Here is a 22,098-nt window from a genome sequence, read left to right on the forward strand (position 1 = left end):
AGGAAACATACTATTGACTTGCAGTTTTGACAGATGAAAAACCCTCATGGGGTTTGGTTTTCCAAATTGCTTAATCATTTTCCTCCTATTTCTTTACTATTTCGTCATAAAGCACTCCAGGAACTGGAAGGTAAAAACTATTTCATGGGAAAATAATGTTATCAATACATTTGCTACATGGGCCACATAGAAAAATGATGATGACTATAAAAATGAGTCAAAGACGAGTCATTTGCATGAAACTACAATCCGTTCCACATATGTTCTTATACTATCAGTTGAATCGATCTTACCCTCAACAACTCGTCTCTGCCACCGCCTTGGAGCACTTGAACTTTCTTTCTTGTTCTTTCTTGCAAAAGAGGTTTAACAACCTGGTCAAGGGTTTAATGTAAAATACCATTAACATGGAAAACAGAATATTTATCAGAAGAACGTTACAAATCATAATTATTAAGATTAAAAAGACAAAGATCAAAAAGATGGAAGTGGCATATTCAGGTGTGGCAGTATCAGAACTCTGATAAAACTGTACCTTCCAACAAGCTGAAAATATATATGGAGCATTAACAATGTAATAAGTTTCCGTCTTCTCTGGATAGTTCAGGTCATCAACGGTAGATATCATAGTCAATAGCTGCCATCATATGGAAAATAAAAAGTTCAATATTCATATAACTGGTTTAATCATGGCAGTTAAAAAGTGCAATCATATAACTGGTTGAAGCAACAGGGTACACTGCAAACAAAACAAATTAATATCTTGTACATTAACCTAGGATCAAAAAATGTATCGCATTAATAAAAACCAATGAAGGGAAAAAAAAAACATCTACCAAGTTTATATATTTATATTTTTATGTTTCTTTTTTGGATTTTCAGGTTTTTCATTGTCTGTGCCTTAGAAATCTGCTAAATGGACAGTAAAAGAAAATTGAAGGTTCCGTCAGAAAAAGAATGGTAAACAAATTGCCAGCTATTTCTAGAAACAGCAGGGGAGGGTCCATGTGTGCACTTAGGGGGCAATTGCAAGTTCTTGTTTATAATATTAATCTTTATTTTTTTGGTAAACAGATATCTATCGTCCACCCTATCAAGAAATTTTTTGTGGATCTGCCATTGGATAACAGAGATAAAAGTATGACAAGACAAACCTTTATCTGGCTCAAAGCAGAAAGCTTTAAACCAGTCATGTCCAAAATTTTAATGCATGTTCCAATATGCCGCTCATGCTTCTGTGTCGCTGCAGGCTACAATGAGAAGCTACAAATAAGACAAAGAAAACATTATAGTAATCAAAGTATATGAACTATGAGAAAGGGCTCACCAATACTACACGATCTCTGTACTCATTAATTTGAATATGTGATTGGACATAGTAGTGTACCTAAAAGACAAGTAAGATAACCAGGTAACTAAAACTGGTACAGATATCAGGACAGCAGGTAAACATTTCTGAACTTGAAAGAAACCATATCAACCTCTTACTAGAGTAAATATAGTACTGTATGCACACATGCACATTTATATGCAAACATGTCCATTGCACACAAATTGTTGTATAGACAAGTTAGCTAAACTAACTGATGCCAGAAAATATTTTGGAGTGAATATTAAAAAGAGCATTAAGACTTGATTTTGTTAACACTTGAAGTACAAGGGTAATTTAGTTACTCAACCTAAAAGAAAAAGGAAATAACTCAACTCAAAAGATGCAGACTCAATTCCCTAAGAACCAACTCCCAAAGTACTGGGTTAATCTCCATGCTGAAAATTCTCCCAAATTTTCAACCCCACCTCTAAGTCAACTGTTATTTAGTACTTACTTTGTCATTTGTAAATGCTGTTGTCCAATTAATTCCCTTGGCTGTCCAAGTCGAACTCCATTAATAATTGATCTCTTCAAATCAAAATACAACATTAATCCAGAAATCTAATCATTAGACTTTAATATGCTGCTGGCTGAAGGCCCAGACAACACCAGTCGCATAGCTGCAGCATGTTCTAAACTAGCAGGATTATGCTTAGTTTTAATTCCGGGTACTAAATAGCAGTTGATGTAGAGGTGGGTACCCAGAATTTAAGTGTTGGGGAAGGAATAACAGAGCAGAGAAAGCAGGGTCTTATTGCCAGCCCCTTCACCTCATTATTAACTGCAACAAGCTGTCTGCTGAAGGACCTGGTGGTGATCTCAACTGCAGTGAAGTGAGGGTAGCATGACAGGTAGGGGGTCACAGAATAAGGCTGGACTTATTCTTATAACCTGGAAGGACAAAATTTTCACTAAAAGCAGATCCACTTAAGTTTATGCAAACTGGGTTCTGCAAGATCCTGATAACGGGCTGGTCCCCTCTCATCCCTTTGCTCTCTAGCCTTTATTTTCCCCTTATTCTGCCTATAGCAGCAGTCAGCCATTGGTTGTACATTTAGTGGCTTAAAGGGACATTAGCAGTTTATTTTCCACTTCTTCCTTCTTTTCATCTTATCTCCTTTCTTTTCTGTTCTGCAGAATAGCTCAACAATAGACTGGTGTAAACCCCCTCATGGCAGCCCACAGCAGGTCCCAAGCCTGTTGGGCCAACTTAACCCTTAACTAACGCCTTCAACACTTATACTCAAGGTCATAATTCAGCTCAAATCATAATTTCATATCAATAATGAACTATCCGCCAGAGTTTTAAATACAGAAAAGGAAACCGCAAAGGGAAAAAAAATCTGATCAGGATGTTTTTTGGCACTGCCTGATGCTTCCTGCTCAGCAACATGCATTTAGTAAATTAACTTTAGTAGTTATGAAGAGAGATCATAGTGCTTACAGATGCTTTGTCAAATGTGCTAAGTCCAACACCAATTGCGAATACAGGAAGACCCTGCCGGAGATAGAGAACGAAAAGGTAAAACAGAAGGTAAATTGTCGGATTGTATAAAATAAAGACGATATAATTAACTTCAGGAAAGAATGTGACATAAGGTAAACAACAGGCACGCGGGATTAAAGAACAAAGATCCCCCAAGGGACTGCTTTTAGGACATAAGGTAAAAAAGTAAATAAGCAGAAGGATAGAAATTTAATAAAATATTAGTTTGACTATTGATGTGAAAGATAAGCTGAAAGATATCTATTAATTCTTGCAAGCTGTTTTTCAAACACAACCAAAGCTCAGTACCCATATTAAAAGGCTAGATACCATATAGCTAACTGAATGTCTGCAAGAGTTACAAGTTCAGAACCGCATCCGTCTGTACTACTTCTAAGGGGATTTGTTAGATTATACAATACACATTGCTTCAAATAGTCATATATGGAAGACCATAATATTTCCACCATATGTACACTGTACATGAACTACAATACAATGTATGGCTTGTAACATGACAACTAGCGTTGATTAGTATATGCATGATGTCTCTTATTTCCATCTAGATATAATGATGCCTTACACCAATTGGGGATGGAAATATTACACATGTGCAGATAAAGAGAATAACTTATTTGACTTTTACAAGTCATTTCCCCCATATCAATGTATTTATGTTTTAAAGGAAACTATTTGCATGTTTAACCTGTTTGCGTCAAAAGTTGGTTTTGTTATGGAATTCATTATATCTTCGGTCGATTACAACAAATTCAAAAGAGATAGTCTTTTTATAAGACTTCTTTTACACAACAAAAGGAAAATTACAACTCTTGAGAAACAAACGCAGGATCGTTGTTTGGATCGCTGCTTGCGTGGGATCTTTGCCTGTGCCGGGAGCGCTTTGACTCGTGGACCACTAAATCACAGATTCTGATTGAACCGTGAGGGGTTTAATGATTCTTCCTTCGTTTATCGAAGTAAGAATTTGAAGCGAATATCTTATCGATGTAAGATGTTCACTCTTCTAAAGATCAAGTCAGAGCTTAGATCTCTAGGACTCGCCAGAAGCTTCTTGAGGATGTTTGTGAAGAAGGAAGACTCTCTCTCTTGCTCTAATTCACCAAAACTCAAGGCTCTCTACTCTAATCTGCTCTGAAAATGCTCAGCCCCCGTCAATGATGGCCATAGGGGGGTATTTATAGCCTCCTTAGACGATAACTGAAGAGATAGCCGATCAACAACTGCCTCTTACGAATCGAGAGGGGATTTTGGCTTTGGTCCTAACTGTTTAAAGGTTTGACCAAGATGGGAATTTGAGACGATCCTAACTGTTTAAAGGTTTGATCGTTCAATTTGTGGACCTCTCGTTCATGGAACGAATCGAGAGGGGATTTTGGCTTTGGTCCTAACTGTTTAAAGGTTTGACCAAGATGGGAATTTGAGACGATCCTAACTGTTTAAAGGTTTGATCGTTCAATTTGTGGACCTCTCGTTCATGGAACGAATCGAGAGGGGATTTTGGCTTTGGTCCTAACTGTTTAAAGGTTTGACCAAGATGGGAATTTGAGACGATCCTAACTGTTTAAAGGTTTGATCGTTCAATTTGTGGACCTCTCGTTCATGGAACGAATCGAGAGGGGATTTTGGCTTTGGTCCTAACTGTTTAAAGGTTTGACCAAGATGGGAATTTGAGACGATCCTAACTGTTTAAAGGTTTGATCGTTCAATTTGTGGACCTCTCGTTCATGGAACGAATCGAGAGGGGATTTTGGCTTTGGTCCTAACTGTTTAAAGGTTTGACCAAGATGGGAATTTGAGACGATCCTAACTGTTTAAAGGTTTGATCGTTCAATTTGTGGACCTCTCGTTCATGGAACGAATCGAGAGGGGATTTTGGCTTTGGTCCTAACTGTTTAAAGGTTTGACCAAGATGGGAATTTGAGACGATCCTAACTGTTTAAAGGTTTGATCGTTCAATTTGTGGACCTCTCGTTCATGGAACGAATCGAGAGGGGATTTTGGCTTTGGTCCTAACTGTTTAAAGGTTTGACCAAGATGGGAATTTGAGACGATCCTAACTGTTTAAAGGTTTGATCGTTCAATTTGTGGACCTCTCGTTCATGGAACGAATCGAGAGGGGATTTTGGCTTTGGTCCTAACTGTTTAAAGGTTTGACCAAGATGGGAATTTGAGACGATCCTAACTGTTTAAAGGTTTGATCGTTCAATTTGTGGACCTCTCGTTCATGGAACGAATCGAGAGGGGATTTTGGCTTTGGTCCTAACTGTTTAAAGGTTTGACCAAGATGGGAATTTGAGACGATCCTAACTGTTTAAAGGTTTGATCGTTCAATTTGTGGACCTCTCGTTCATGGAACGAATCGAGAGGGGATTTTGGCTTTGGTCCTAACTGTTTAAAGGTTTGACCAAGATGGGAATTTGAGACGATCCTAACTGTTTAAAGGTTTGATCGTTCAATTTGTGGACCTCTCGTTCATGGAACGAATCGAGAGGGGATTTTGGCTTTGGTCCTAACTGTTTAAAGGTTTGACCAAGATGGGAATTTGAGACGATCCTAACTGTTTAAAGGTTTGATCGTTCAATTTGTGGACCTCTCGTTCATGGAACGAATCGAGAGGGGATTTTGGCTTTGGTCCTAACTGTTTAAAGGTTTGACCAAGATGGGAATTTGAGACGATCCTAACTGTTTAAAGGTTTGATCGTTCAATTTGTGGACCTCTCGTTCATGGAACGAATCGAGAGGGGATTTTGGCTTTGGTCCTAACTGTTTAAAGGTTTGACCAAGATGGGAATTTGATACGATCCTAACTGTTTAAAGGTTTGATCGTTCAATTTGTGGACCTCTCGTTCATGGAACGAATCGAGAGGGGATTTTGGCTTTGGTCCTAACTGTTTAAAGGTTTGACCAAGATGGGAATTTGAGACGATCCTAACTGTTTAAAGGTTTGATCGTTCAATTTGTGGACCTCTCGTTCATGGAACGAATCGAGAGGGGATTTTGGCTTTGGTCCTAACTGTTTAAAGGTTTGACCAAATAGGGTTTTGAGACGATCCTAACTGTTTAAAGGTTTGATCGTTCAATTTGTGGACCTCTCGTTCATGGAACGAATCGAGAGGGGATTTTGGCTTTGGTCCTAACTGTTTAAAGGTTTGACCAAATGTGAGTTTTGTGAGGGAAGATTGATCTAAAGGAGTGATCAAATCTCATCTCAACAAAAGAGTATTCGGAAATCACCGTGGGGATGTAGTGTTTATCACCTTGTTTGTAATGATCGGGTTATCCCTAAGAAAATTACATATAGCATTCTTTCGAGAACTTCCCGTTACATGAACCATCCACCCCCAGCTTCCTTTGTGAAACTGGGTCTATCATTATATTCAGCTGCATGAACAGGTTATCCTTAAGAGTACTATGCATGGCGCTCTCCAGGAATTTCCCGTGAAAGAAAGGAAATAGTTTAGGAGTATCGAGGAGCAGTTTATACTCGTATACTCTTCGGAGTGTGGGGAAACAGTTTATACTCGTGTACCCAATGGAGTTAGGGAAAACAGTTTAAACTCGTGTATCCGATGGAGTATTATGGTCGTCTTTACTCGACTTCTTTCGCCGTTATGACGCCGGAGTCAATTAAGGCTTGGATCTTTTACTTGGCTTGTTTCGCCATTATGACGCCGGAGTCAATTAATGCTTGGATTTTATTTTTGAGTCCAAAGCAAATCTCGGTGGGATGAAGAACCCTTCTGTGGTACGCACAGTAGTTTGGATCCGTAATCCTCTTAGCTCCATCCTGATCGGGAGTCGGGTTCCCAGTGATTGCAGATGTCGTCGGTTGGCTTCTCTCAGCTTTCTTTCTTTTAAGAAAGTGTTCAGCTTGTTCACCGCGCATTTTCAAATCTTTCCAAGTTTTGGATGGTACGACCCCCAGAGCTTCCAGAACATCGATAGAGAGATTATTGTGGCATGTTTGGAATGAACTCATGGTACGACCCCCAGAGCTTCCAGAACATCGATAGAGAGATTATTGTGGCATGTTTGCAGAATGAACTCTTCTGTAACAGGATCTCTGCAATTCATTGCCTTGTTACGGAAGCACTTGACAAAATTGTCGACTGACTCCCCGTCTTTTTGTTTTTCATCCAAAAGGGTTCCGATTGACACTTCGGTGTCATCATCGAAGAAGTTGCTGAGGAACAAATTTTCTATGTCATCCCAGCAATTGATGCTCCCGGCTTGAGCCGTCGGTACCAATCGAAGGCCGACCCGCGAAGGGTGCCAACGAATGACCGGACCATTAAAGCCTCATTTCCGGAGATCATACTCAAATGAGACTTGAAATAAATCAAGTGCTGAATAGGCGAGCTCTTCCCCTCAAACGGTGTGAAGTTAATCAGATTGAACTTCGTCGGGTACGGTATTGAATCCCATTCCCTTGGATAGGGACATGGAATACCCGTCTTCTTAACTTCTTGAGCCGTCATCAAAGCATTGACTTTGTTTTCAAGCTCTTTCATTTTCCCTTTATCGTCTATGTCTTCATTCGAAGGACGTTGAGGAGAATGAGTTAGACCACCCCCTATGAGAGGTGCTATTGAACCACCCCCAATGTTGTTATTGGGAGGATCTGTTAAACCACCCTCAGTGTTATTGTCATTGGGAGGTGTATCAGTCATAATGACTTCATCCACCTCTGGATCACTGTCCTCTACAACATTCCGAGTGTAGTAGCTGGATTCAAGTCGCTGATTGGACTCAGGAGGTTGAGGCTGTTGAGTTAACAGTTCTCTCATTGTTCGGATAGCCAACTTCATTCGTCTTCACTTCAGCTCTAATTTCTTCACGGTGGTTTGGTAGAGCTTCCTGAAGTATTTGAGCGTGAACTTGGATCAGCCAGTGATTGTGAAATACTTCTGATTTGTCCTGTGCCCTAGGACATTTATCATCAAGAGAAGCGATTGCAGGAACAACGTGTCGAGAATTCATTTCCTCGCAGGACATTCCTCTTGCATTCTTTTTAATTCTGCGCCTGATGGCTCCTAATTGCGAGTCCGAGACATCTTTAAGCCAAATTCTTTGGATTGACCTTTCCTCTCGGGGAAAAGTCGGGATTTGAGTATTGAATGCCGCTTAGACTTCCTGTTTTATCAGCCACATTTATGGTACTTCAGGGAATCATCAATCTCGCAGCTGATTTCTTTTCTGCGCTAAATATCTCGGTTTAGGGCTTCGCACAATACAGAGACTTTCTTCGTAGGGATGGCTTCTCGCCCCGCCCCCTTTTAAACAGTCACATTCTTGATAATGCCTGCCTTTACGTCAGTCCGACGCACAGACAATGAGAGTTTATTTCCTCGAATAACTTCTCTTTTCGCAAATTATTCACAACCCCAACCTTGAAATACGACTCAATCGCGTATGATTGCCAAAAAATCGTTATCGTCTGTTGGCCAGACCTCCCAGGTATATACGAGTATCATTTTGGTGAATGCGCTTCTTCTGGGAGGTGTAAACCTTGTTGGCCATTCCCAGGACAATTTATTGCTGTCTTTGAAGCGATCCAAGGTTATGTCAGGCAGTCACACGTTTAAACCACCCCCTGCGGGTATGGAGTCTTAACACGGGCCTCGAATGCCTTGATTTGTATAAGTCCAGACTTTTGGAAATCCAAACTTGGTGAGTTTCGGTGTTTTTTGGCCACCGTTCCTTTCTTCCTTTCTCAGTCTTTGGGTTGTAAGAGAGCACTGCAGAACAGCGTTGCACGACGTTTTTGTATACGTTCTTGAGGCGAACGAAGTCCTTTTTAACAATAGTCCATTCCTCCGTTCTGTGAGCTTTAGCAGAGACATGATGATGCGTCGTTGAGACAACTGCAACCACTCGATGTCTCCTCGACTCTAGGTCCTGCGTCGATAGCATAACCCCATCTGTTTGTCCAAGCCTTAGCTATTTAACGAGCGCCGCGCTACGTTGTCTTTGACGAGTCGCCTCTTCGTCTAGTTGCCGTGGGCTTTGATCGATGACTCTTTAACTAAATGAGAGTCATCGTGAGCAGAGGTTGTCGCGAGTGAAAATCGCTGGAGCAACAATCAGGCGAGAGTCTTCATTTTGTGCCTTCTTTGGCATTGTAGAGTCTTTCCTCAATTGTGAAGATCCTCTTTGTACTTGCTGAGACAATGAAGATCTTAGAGAGGATGCATGAGAGATATTCCTCAAATTTGTTGGACGAATTCGTATTCGACCATGGATTCAACTGGATCTTGATCGGCCTGCGACACGACGGTCTCGGCAGCGAGACCGTTGGCTCCCAATTGGTCGCCAGTTTGTTTGCGTCAAAAGTTGTTTTGTTATGGAATTCATTATATCTTCGGTCGATTACAACAAATTCAAAAGAGATATCTTTTTATAAGACTTCTTTTACACAACAAAAGGAAAATTACAACTCTTGAGAAACAAACGCAGGATCTTGTTGTTGGATCGCTGCTGTGCGTGGGATCTTTGCCCTGTGCGGGAGCGCTTACTCGTGGACACTAAATCACAGATTTGATTGAACCGTGAGGGGTTAATGATTCTTCCTTCGTTTATCGAGAGTAAGAATTTTGAATTGCGAATATCTCTATCGATGTAAGATGTTCACTCTTCTAAAGATCAAGTCAGAGCTTAGATCTCTAGGACTCGCCAGAAGCTTCTTGAGGATGTTTGTGAAGAAGGAAGACTCTCTCTCTTGCTTCTAATTCACCAAAACTCAAAGGCTCTCTACTCTAATCTGCTCTGAAAATGCTCAGCCCCCGCTAATGATGGCCATAGGGGGTATTTATAGCCTCCTTAGACCATAATGAGAGAATAGCCGATCAACAACTGCCTCTTTAGGCGCGGCAGTTGAGCTGTCGCCGGCTAAAAGGCGCGACAGTCGACACGGTCGCGGCCAAAGAGCTCGGCAGTCGACCACTGCCGCGGCTAAAAGGGCGCGGCAGTCGATACTGCCGCGGCTAAAGGCGCAGTTACACCCACGTTCGTACGTGTTTGAAACTGTTCTCACACGACTTTTAACCACCTTTTTCGTGGTTTAACTGCCTATCCACGTCAGCACACGTTCTATCTCTGATATGCCGCCACGTGCGGCCTTCAAATAATCATCGAATAACTGACTTACAACCACCACAGCACTCTTACTATAATGGCCGCGGCACTCTAAGCTGGTCGCGCCGAAGCCGCGGCCACCCTAAGCTGTCGCGCTAAAGCCGCGCACCCTAGACTGCAGCGCCTAAGCCGCGGCGTCATAATGCTGTCGCGCCTTAGCCGCCGGACCATGTCCTGCCGCGCTGCAGTGTGTGTGCCTGATGACGTTAGATCGTTCTTCTATGTTGTCTTGAGTGGTGTTAGGATGTCTGTAAGCACTTTTTTTGACGCCTACATAACCTTCTACATGTTCTAATAAAAACAATTCAAACTTTTCGATGTTGTTATGGCATTTCCTGATAATTCAGTAATTCAGTGATGCATATAGACAACAGATGAGGATGTTATCCTTCCAAGGTTCTGATTTAATAGCAGTTATTGCTATTAATGATAATGGCTGTTTTACAGATTATTGCCTGGGAGGGAATTCAAATAAAAAGTATTTGTAACCACAAAATTGTAAGAAACTAAATTGATGATATAACAAATTACATAAAGCCTGCAGTTTGTTCAAAAAAAGATCTCAAGCTTGGACAAAAGCAGGAAAGCTTGCCCAAAGGGAGTATGCCCTGAAATTATTTAGGATCTGAATTTGCCAATTTTTTAGCAATAAATTAGGAGGGGAAGACAAGCACAGAACCAGCTACATAGTATATCTAGAGTAAATGACTGAACAAGACCTTATGACAGGATAACTACAAAATAAAAGAATATGAAAAGAAAAATTATTAACATCCAACAAAATAGCATACCTCCTTTGAGTATCCCGACAGTCCTATGAGCTGTGAGTCCCGCAAACCTCTGTAGAAATCAGTTGGAATAATTGGTTTCTGCATAAAAACGATGGCATTAAAAGGGGTATATATCATGATATATCTATGAAATATTACAACACATCCACAGTATTCCAGTAAGGCTAAAAGCCCAATTTGGTCCCTGTACTAGTGCTTCATTCTCAAATTGGTCCTCCCACTTTCTTTTATCTCAACGTAGTCCTCGTACCCCTTATTAGATATGAAGCTAGTCCTATTTTAACTTTCTGTTAAAAATACTGTTAAATAAAAGTTGAAAAGACAATTTTACCTTAACCTCGTTGTTTCCCCAAATAATCATTTAGGATTCCCGTAAAAGTTATTCGATTTCTATAACAAGACGATAAAGAAAACACTTGGAAAGACCCTTATCCTGCTTGCGTCTCAAAACAATACGATAAAGAAAAAACTTGGAAAAACCCTTATCCTGCTTGCGTCTCCACCACAACTGAGGATCAGTAGGATGCTTGGAATCTTGCTGACTCTCAGAAAGAGGATTTTAGTTGGGTTGAGAGGGACTTGGTAATTTATGATTATAGTAAGGATACTGAGAGGTATCTTGAGTTGCCGCAGGAATGTTGGCTTTGAGAGTAAAGTGGTTGTACATGATGAGATAAAAATAGAGATAGAAAAAAAAAACTCCTTGTAAAATTTTCTGGCTGTCTTATATTGTTTTTTGCAAAATTCTCGATCATTTGTTTATTGTACTTTTTTTTTGCTTGATATTGAGTTTGCTTCTGGAGTTTGTGTCAGGTTTTGGGCTGACTCATCTAGATAGAAGGCGTTGGTTTCATTTCTGGAGGTTGACATTTTGTCTAGACTTTAAATTTATATCTGAATCAATGGTCAAATAGTAATTTATGCTTGATAATCCAAAGAAAATGAACCATAACATTGTTCGGCATTCAGCATTACCACATCCTTCAAAGTAATGACTATAGTATATTAGCAATGAATATACTGTAACTGTTTCTGCATGTTTCTACAATCAACCATATTTGAACTCTCATGGCATTATATAACCAAGCAACTTGACAGTTCCTCTTTATTAAAAAAAACTCTATATTTCACGTTCATTTTTTTCACCTTTTGGAATCACAATATTGATGAATTTCCGCATTATAGAAGATTTACAACTCAAGTTATACTTTCATTACTTTATTCATATATGAAACAGATCTGAGGTGTTCTTTTATTTACATTGATAATTATCCTTGTATACATAAAACTAGGCAAGAGCCTCGACTTGCAACAAGAAGGGTAGTTCCTCTTCAGATTCAAATTCAAACGCCTTCCATAATGACGCGCTTGAAATTTTGGTGGCAGCAAGGAAGTTAGCAAATTGGTTTTATAGGTTCAAAAGAGGAGTTCTAAATAAAGTACAAGGGCCTATTTTTTCATGTAATTGACAGTGATAGTCATAAATGAAAAATTAACACTAAATTTCTAACGGATGTTTAAAAGGGATTTAGTTTGTAACTAAGGTATGATACAAGGACTAAGTGGAGAAAAAATAAAGTACGAGGACCAAATTGAGAATGAAGCACCAGTACAGGGACCAAATTAGCTTTTTACCCTTCCAGTAAATAAGATCTCCCTGATCAGTTACTTTCTTCACAGACAGTGAGACCATTATTTTTGTTATTTTAAATAACAATCATGATCTTTATGCAAACATAGGAACTGTCTGTTTGAGAGTGAGCCACAGCATAACAGTTTAAATTGAAGAAACACTCTCCACGAAATGCAGGGTTGAGGCAGCATTTATCTAATAAGAATGTATTTTAGCTGTCAAATTACAGGTAGAATGAGTTTTTGTCATTGCGATATTTCTGCAGCAATGTTTTCGTATAGGAAAGGCGAAGAAAAAACATTTACGTACCAAATTTGTCATGAAACAAAAAAAATACTTGCATGAAGTAAGAAAACAGAAAGACCACCAACCCCTTTTCCCAGTGGCTAATTTACCTATGTGGCATAGCTTTCCAGCCTTTCCTGTTCATGAATGGTGATTTTTTACTTTCGTGATGCAAGTCTTTTTGTTTTCATGACAAATTAGGAAACAAAAAAAGTTGTTTTGCCCATTTTTATTATAAGAAAATATTTATGCAGAAAACCCCATGTTGACAAAAGATCGTTATGCTTATAATTTGACAGCTAAATGACAGTTGTATTGGACAGCTTAGAAAACATTGGTACTAATTTGGAAGACTACAACAAATGATATCTATGAAATCCAGAAGGCTCCAACGATAAATTGTATTTTGGATCTAACTAGATTCTGACCATTAACTTGAAATTTCAATATTAAGCTGATGATAACGACAAAGTATGGAAATAGTGAAGCATGAACTCACTGTCAGTATATTGTCAATCTCATTTTCCAACCTCCAATTTAAGCAATCTATCAACTGCATGAAAGAGGATTAATTAAGCAACTGAATGGAAGCTCTTGAAGAAGAATTCAAATACTAGTAGTAACAAATATGCATAGAACCATTTTATGGGCTTTTGAAACATTCCACTCCCTCGCCTTAAGGAATCGCACTAAAGCTTCATTTGGATACCCCTGATGGACATTCTGAAATCAAGAAAACTAAGTCAGGAACCATGATTACATTCCAATTAATAGGCCCTTTTTTTCTTAATTTCTGACCTATAACAAAAGAAGATGACAAAAATGATACTAGCAAAATGCACTTGTTGACCACCTAAAAACAGTGACAGTCAGACACGAAAAAAACTCTGAAGCACAAAAAGAGTTAGAAAATCATATCAATAAACACCCGAAAAAGAAAATATTAAAACACTAACCCTGGTACTGTACTAATGCAAAAGTATAAGAGAAAAGTCTGTGAAACTACCGAAATACACTATACAAACAATCGCAGGCTCGCAGAAAAAAGAAGTTACACGAGTGTGAGCAAGATAGTAACCACTGTGTAGTCATCATAAGAGAAATATCAAGCAAAATTTTACCCATTTTCAAAAAGGCAGAAGCCACTAGATAGGAGGCTGCAACAATGTACTAACTAATATCCATCTTATCCGATTAGAGTCTATGGATAACAGCTTTACAGTAAAGCAATCAAGTGCTTCCTCCGTTCTAACCCAAAGAGGAAGCTGCTCAAATTTAGGGTTGATAAACGTAATTAACTACCAATTTCAAATCCAATAAGAAGAACATATTATAGGTAGTTTCAATTTATCTATCAAGCTAGAGAAAACATTTTGATCCAAATTAAATATTTCAATACGATCAGAACTGCTTGACATAGTTTTCAACATGCATCTACGGTAAACCTCACTCAATTAATAAGCAACTTTGAACCTAAAGAAAAAACAACAAAACTCCTAAAAATCTGGTGAAAGTCAATAAGATCAGAACTGCTTGACACAGTCCTTTGCATTTTCAATGACATGTGTATTTTGTTATTACAACTCTGATCCTAAAGAAAAAAACAACAAAACTCCTAAAAATTTGAGATCTTTAAGTTTAAATCAGAAATCGGTCAAATCGCCCTAGAATTTTAAAAGCTGAGGACAGCTTTCAGTTCAATATTACAGCTAGAGGGGAAAAATCACAAACTATTCAATGTAATACAAAAAATTACAACTTCAATCCAAAAATACTGCAAAGGACTAGAATCAACTTACAATCTCAGTCTACGAACTAGATCAGTCAATTGAACAACTAAATTATCTAAAAAAAATCTAAAAGATCTACGAATTCATACTAATTAACATAAACATTGCCCAGATCTAGATCCATACCTCAAACGTCCTCTTCAGCGGCTCATCCACTGCAAAAATAAACAACCAGAAAACTAGTTAAAATAAAAAAAATTCACGAGAACAGACCAAATTACGCGGATAAAGAGAGCGAACCTTCTTCCATCAGCGCCCTCAGCTGCTTGATCGCGTCCTGAGAAGCGATCGCCATTGCTTACTCAAGTTTAAGAAGAAAAAAACAAGAAGGTAATTTTAGGGTTAGGGTTTCAAATTTTAGTAGTAAAAAGGGTGGGGGCAGAAATTTAAAGAGGGGAGTCAAGAAAGGCGGGTGCTTGTTGAGAGATCTCCGCTCTCGATTTCAAGCTTTGCTCTTCCCTTCTTCACAAGGAAGAGGAGAGCAAATATTATATCCGGCAAAATATCTCATTTTTACAGAAACACCCTCTTATTACCATGTTTTGCATCATCTTGTCCTTTAGGCCGCTATCCTTTTTAGCATGGATTTATACAGGCCGTCCAACCACAGATTTGGATCATCTCCTCTAACAAAATAAATATGGAAACACTACTGTATTAGTATAGATATTAATTTATACGGTAAATAATTCTGATTTATTTTATATCTAATGTGTGTCGTACCCTTATAAATTGTACTATTTTCCTAATTGGCACTCTTAAGTCAAGTCATCACCACCTGCTAAATACGCCAACGGGTTGTGATATAGTAGTAGTTTGTCCACTACTTTTTTATAGTGAAGAGGCTCCGAATCCGTGTAACTACAGTCATTATATATCTCGTGATAGGTTACTCTAGAGCATCAAGCTTTTTCAAAAGATTGAACTTGAATATTCTTTGTTGATAAAAATGTTATGATTGTTACTTACATTAAAATCTTTGTGAGTGACGACGGTGATTCAAACCATGTTTATATTAGCGGTTACAATCGTTGCAGTTGTCATGTATCAAGCGGTCTCTAGTTTGATATTTTGGTAATGTCAGATATGTTATGAAGTGGTGCACTCTACAATGATATAATTGAATCGAAATCTATCAGTTATGTGCAATTGTGCTTACGACATTTGACTTAGCATGAAAGCTGGTCAACTCTAGATTTATTATTAAATAATTACAGATATGTTACATATTATCCATCTAAGAGTGGTCGGTCCTGACCCTCCAGCGTGGGGAAACAAAATAAGGGGGACACATTTGAGGGTCAGAATCGTCCGCTCGCATGTGAGGAGTTCTGATAGGGTGAACGGTGTAAGTGCGCAACGTAATAACCATTAGTGGTAGGGGAAACAAAATATTTTAAAATTTGACTTGTAAGTGTAGTTTACTGTCCGAATAATCTAATCGATGTACGGTCTTTTAACCCCACTGATCCGTTGTTGACTTTAATATACCGTCCAGTGACTCGTCGACGACCGCAATTTCGGAGCTTAAACCGGACCCACATTAAAGCACACGTGCCCCACTATGAATGGTTCGATTCCAATGTAGTTGTTCGTGGTCATGTTGCTGATCAGGTCATGAGTTAATTGGACAGCAAAGGGAATCGGTGCAGCGTGGGTGGAGCCCCCACGTTGGATGGCGACGCCGAACAACGTGGGGGGAATATACTACTAATCGCATTTTAGCAGATTAGCCCTCTTCATAGTATAAAATTGGGATTTTTTGGGAAGGGCCCAATGTGCATCTTAGTGCTTGTTGTTTTTTAGTTAAACTTTTTAGTTAGCATATGACACTAGGAATATATTCATCTAAATTATATTACTCTTTTTGTCTCCACATAAAGGGCAGTTCTAATCCATGTTTTCTAGTTATGGATCTACTTTACTCAGATCTACTTGCATTTATATTTTTAAATTTAATAGACCTAATATATTAATTATGTTTCCTTGTAATTACAATATATGCACTTTAAATATATCATATTAGAATTTTCCGCACGCAAACAAATGTTTCTAAGCTATATATTTTGGTGGTGATGAGTTTTTTTTGTGGGGGAGGGTGATGTCAGCTCAATTTACGATTGAATGATTGAAGATTGCTCATCGCATGTGGGCGGTCTTATTGAAGTCCATGGGATATGCAAGAATGCAAATCTTATCAGAACAGATGCCACGTGAGAGTGATAAAAATCATCCGTTAAGAGGGTTGAGATCACAACCATCTACCTATTTTTTCACTTCGTGGTTGTGATCTTAGCTCTCGAAATAAATGTATTTGAGATCACTTTCTGTATAGAACAATTCTGATAGAATTTGTATTTCATGTACCAACCTTCCGATTGTGTCGGATTTGAATCATGAATGTATTAGCTAATTAATTGGGTTGCAATTATGCTGAGCAAACGTCAATGTTTATGTATGTATTCTTATTCGGAATAGGTGTGATAATAGATAAAAAAAGGAATAATATGCTAGATAAAAGAAAAAGGAATAATCCATGTTGTTCTGTCTACATAGAAGTTGAAGACGTACCAATATTTTCTGCTGTTGCACATCAGTAGGTGGTGTAATTATGACGATTTCCTCTGTGATATTTTGAGATAGCTTACATGTGTTTTAGATCTAGTTTATAAATGTATTATGTTACGGCTTTAGTAAAATTATTAGGACGCACAATGAATGTTTTGATTAAGAAAGAAACCTAACTATTCATCATGATCCTTCATCAGTCAAATCAATCAAGTAATATTAAAATTATTAGGTATAAAGTTTTTTAAACCAAAATCACTTGATATACTGAATTACCTCTTGATATACGGTGATAATTAGTGGTGTGTTTGGGAGTTTACTAAGGGAATGGAAGGAAAGGTAAACAACGAGAAGTGAAGGGAAGGGAAGGGAAGGGAAGGGAATTGTAATATGTTGTTTGGGAGTTGAGTAAGGTGAATGAAGGTGAAAGGAAGTAAATATATGTAAATTTACATAAATGATTTTATACTAATAACACATCAGCCCTTTTATTTGTTTTGATGGAGATAAGAATGTCATTACACCCCTTTACCCTCGTCTAGCCTCTCTACGTCCATCGGGGGAGGAGGGGGGGGGGGAAGAAAACCAAGCAATTTTACCATCCTTTCCCCTTTCTTCCTCCTCTCTACCCTCCTTAAAAAACTCCCAAACTAGATGAAAGCCGCATTTCTCTTCCCCTCCCCCTCTCTGCCCTCCATCCAAACAGGACATAAGCTTGAGTCCGTTCGTGGAAGATACGCATATTATTGTTAGCATTATTTTTGTTTTTGTTCACTTTTTTAGCACACTCCACACACTAGTCTAAACAATCATGGTGATAAAACATAAAACATTTGTAGATTATAAAGCGCGTGGACACAAAAAGGGATGTGAAAAAGTCCAAATGAACTAGAAATACGTGGCATAATGCCATAATGTGATTTATTGGTCCTAGAAAATTAAGAAGGAGAACACATGAAATGAGGGGGGGAGCCTATAGATGTGGTTTCTTTTGCTCACACTTTTATCATGTCTCACTTACCTATGCTCTTGGACATCCACGTGGATGGTGAACGTTAGATGTGTAAGAATAATTGCATATCATGTGTCTTAAAAAAAAAGGCACTAGGGGCACACATTCTACCACACTCCTAATCACACTACACCTCTCGTTATAGTGCACGGGGCCCACATGAGATTTTAATTTTTAAAATCTCATGTAGCTCCCGTGCACTGTAACGAGAGAAGTGGTGGGGTTAGGAGTGGGGTTGAGAGTGTGGTAGAGGGTTTGCCCCTATCATTATTTAAAAAAAAAATGGTGGACTAACAAAAGAGACCACAAAGAAAGATGAGGGGATGATGGGGACATGGATTTTTAAAGCTGAGGGTGAAGTTAATAAATACCTAGTCTAGAGATAATATGGATAGTTCTTCATGCTCTTCTCTAATACAAATGGTTTATAATAGTTTTGTGTGCATATATGCACGTACATATGTGAGAACATATGTGTTAATTTTTGTTTTTTAAACACCGGGGCAGTGTTGATCAGTTGGTGGACGAATTAATTAAGCCCCTTAATCCACCAAACCCATGATTTTCCCTAAATGGGGCGGTTAACGTGTTCTACGGAAAAGGGTTGGTTGACACGTCACTTCACGGATTAATAATTAAGTTGGATTAAAGTTTTGGCCGTCTCTTTTACCATCTGATGAAGTGTCATTCCAAGAAACTCCTCTGCGAGTACTTTTCACTTTAGGGGGTGTTTGGTTGCACATTTTATAAAAAAGTTTTTTTAAAATATCAGACAATGACAATTCTGTAATTAAAAATTTTCTGAAGATTTTTGAAAACTGTGTTTGGTTCAAAAAAATTTACAGAAATGTTTTCTATAAAGTATAAAAAGTACTAAAATTTACAGAAATCAATTTTCTCTCAAAATGGACGGAAATCACCGAGAAATTTGACACCACATTGACAATTTTCTATAAAGTTGATATTTTTTTTATAAAATTAGGGGGTGTTTGTTCAATTTCTACAAATTATAGAAAATCTTGCTATTTTCTATAAAGTTATGGGTCATTTTCTTGCTTTGAACCAAACAAGCAAAGTAAAAAAAAAAATTAATACTTTTTGACTTCTCAAAACTTTTCCTATAACTTTTTAAAAAAATACAAGAAAATCATATTTTAGATGGAAAACATTTCCCATAATTTGTAGAAATTAAACCAAACAGCCCCTTAAATGAAGTGTTATTCTTTTATTCTTATTAATGGCATTCTCCACTTCACTAACCTAACTAAGGTTAGATTAGTGGATTGATTGAAAATTCATAAACACACATCCCTATAACCAATCCCTACTGCTGCTATGCCACCTATCATTTTTCCTCTTAAGAATTTATTTGACTTCTACATTAAAGATTAAGGAATAGTATCCCCTTTTAGGAATTGTTGGATTTTTTTTTTTGGTTACCCCTATTGGATTTTTCTGAAGCAGAGTACGTGGCTACCAATGTTATTCCAACTTCCACTAAGGTTTATAATCGCATGCATCATCCATTTGCTAGAATATATATATTAGAAAATTAAAAAAATTGGTCGTGATCTCGCTGACTCCCCTTATGAATCTATTCCTAAAGCTCAAAAATCGATTAAAAAGAAAACAATTTGAAGCTAGCTAGCTATAGTTAACCGTTTGTAACCTCTCGATCTGTAAATAAATATTAATTATTGTTATCAACTCACAATCTAACTGACCTTGTTAAAGTTGGGATTGCTTTGTATACTGTTATTCTAACTTTCACTAGTTTGAAGTAGCATCAGCTTTTAGCAGATAAACGGTTCTTAAGCAAATTTAAAATTTGTCAATGGTTCTCTCAATTAATTGGCGGATACATAATTAATGAGGGGTATCTTTGAAAAAAATGTACAAAATTGGAACAAAGTGAAAAGTGTAGGAACAGGGTTTATTTACAAGCTTTGATGCTAGTCATATCATCTCATTCCTTGCTTTACATTGAAATTTATTTAATAATTAATACTTTTACTTTTGTATGGTTACTCATATACAACTTTTTTGAGAACAATTATGTCCATAGAAGTTTTATGATAAACTTAAAAGAGTTGCATTGGAGGGTGCCACGTAGCCACATCCGGAGGTTTGATACCCATGGTTCGAACGATGGTGGTGAAGTTCCCTCTCATCAAATCGAAAAGGGGGAAAAAAACATATGGTAATTTAGTTTAAATAATTTAGATATTTTCCAATCAACTTTGATTTGATAGACCGGTGTTCAAGTTTACATGTTTCTTTTACCCACCATCCTAATTAGAGATGATGAACTCTAGTCTTCAAACTCTGTGTAAATTCTAACTTGATGGATCTTCTATTTGGAGTTAGGAAAATGCTAGAGACACACCATTAAACCACACTTCTAACCACACTCCTCTCTCGTTACAGTGCACCGGGGGCCACATGAGAATTTTAAAAAAAATTCTCATTTAAAAATTCTCATGTGGCCCCCGGTGCACTGTAACGAGAGAGGAGTGTGGTTGGAGGTGCGGTTTAAGGTGTGACTGTAGCACCTTCCTTAGAGTTATATTTACTCTAAAGAAACATCATGAGCTTTCCTTTTCTCATAATAACTTAGTCTTATTTATTTTTATAGAGCATGCTTTTCAAACATGTCTTTTATTCATTTTGAAATTCCATGACGCTATTGACACAATGAATGTGTCTTGCTTATAATGATAGTGATCGATATTGTATTTAAAATTTGTAATTTCCAAACATCTAACACGTGCTACTAAGGTTTGGGTCAGTAGTCAAAGCATGGGACTGAAGTATTCAAATGTTAGGTACGTGATCCTTTTTTACTTTAAACAAAAATGCTATAATAGTGGTATTGGGCCTCTAACAAACACTTAGTTTAAGTAATTGCTATGATTAAAAGAAAATCTTTTAAGGTTAACTCGTAAGTGTACGGCGGGAAGACTCCGTAATGCAAGATGTAGCTTAATGACATAAGAAGCATCCCATACAGATTGGATGAAATATATGCAAATAAGAAAATATCTACCGAGTAATCATCCTATCAGAACCTCCTGCACGGTGCGGGAAGTTCTGAACTACATATCATAACAAATAGGAGGGACAGTGAGGTAATTTCACTGTTCCCACGTGTCTCTCAAAGTTTTAGACTCATGTGGTGCACGAGTTTGTTTTCCCCCCAAAACATAAAAAATTGTACATATCAAAAATTGAAATAATGGCTCTTTATTACTTTTCAAAATTGATCATCAATTGTAATAATATTATGATTATTTGATAAATACTAATAAAAACTAAACTTCTTCAATATAATTTTCTCATTAAAAGCCAAAAAGATTAATGCCAACAAATATTTCTAATATTTTTTTCGAAATAAGTCATTTAAAAAAAATGGTGATAAGTAATTAACGGAAGCTAAAAATTTCATGAATAATACCTATTTTGCAAGGGAGATAGTTGACGATTAAGTAGAATTATTATACTCGTATAGTATTATAATAGTAAATCAATGTTATATTAGTAAATCAATCTTCAGCGGTAATAAAATGAAAATAATCAACTAAATAATTTCCTCTTTTTTGTTGTTTGAATTTTACCCAATTAATTGAATGAATACATCCAAGAATGCAATTCGTCCACTCGCGTAAACATTTACAAAAAACATGATGAGAAACAATATAGATTAAATGTTCTCATACTGATTCAACTAAACTCTATAAGGACTTAGAACAAGAATTTCAGAAATTTAGGGGGGGGGGGAAAGAGAAATATACCTTAAGCACTTAAGCTGAGCGTATTTAAGAGAAAATCACTCCTAGTGTGAGTCTAGTTGAAGATACATGAGTAGTAGTTAGGCCTTCGACAATCTTTCTCTAAAATCGAAGAATATGAGTAGTAGCTATGCCAACTCATTATGCAATAGGGAGGGAACATCTCACCTGTCCCCTCACTTGGTCCCATATTTTGGGTCCCCGTAACAACACTCTTT

At 37.6% G+C, this 22,098-nt stretch overlaps 1 protein-coding gene across 1 annotated transcript in view; it reads right to left on the reverse strand.

Moving 5' to 3' along the window:
- LOC109825147 (phosphatidylinositol/phosphatidylcholine transfer protein SFH2-like) overlaps positions 1 to 14,985 on the reverse strand; it is a 15,897-nt gene extending 912 nt beyond the window's left edge. The window contains exons 1-10 of the mRNA XM_020391933.1: positions 14,753 to 14,985; positions 14,639 to 14,667; positions 13,362 to 13,445; positions 13,222 to 13,275; positions 10,805 to 10,882; positions 2,817 to 2,870; positions 1,328 to 1,387; positions 1,155 to 1,250; positions 536 to 637; positions 294 to 374 (exon numbers count right to left, since the gene is read on the reverse strand). Coding sequence (XP_020247522.1) covers positions 294 to 374; positions 536 to 637; positions 1,155 to 1,250; positions 1,328 to 1,387; positions 2,817 to 2,870; positions 10,805 to 10,882; positions 13,222 to 13,275; positions 13,362 to 13,445; positions 14,639 to 14,667; positions 14,753 to 14,807 — 693 coding nt within the window. The 5' untranslated portion in view covers positions 14,808 to 14,985. The remainder of the gene's footprint in view (positions 1 to 293; positions 375 to 535; positions 638 to 1,154; positions 1,251 to 1,327; positions 1,388 to 2,816; positions 2,871 to 10,804; positions 10,883 to 13,221; positions 13,276 to 13,361; positions 13,446 to 14,638; positions 14,668 to 14,752) is intronic.

Source organism: Asparagus officinalis, chromosome 1 (assembly GCF_001876935.1).
Source record: "Asparagus officinalis chromosome 1, Aspof.V1, whole genome shotgun sequence".
Taxonomy (NCBI): domain Eukaryota; kingdom Viridiplantae; phylum Streptophyta; class Magnoliopsida; order Asparagales; family Asparagaceae; genus Asparagus; species Asparagus officinalis.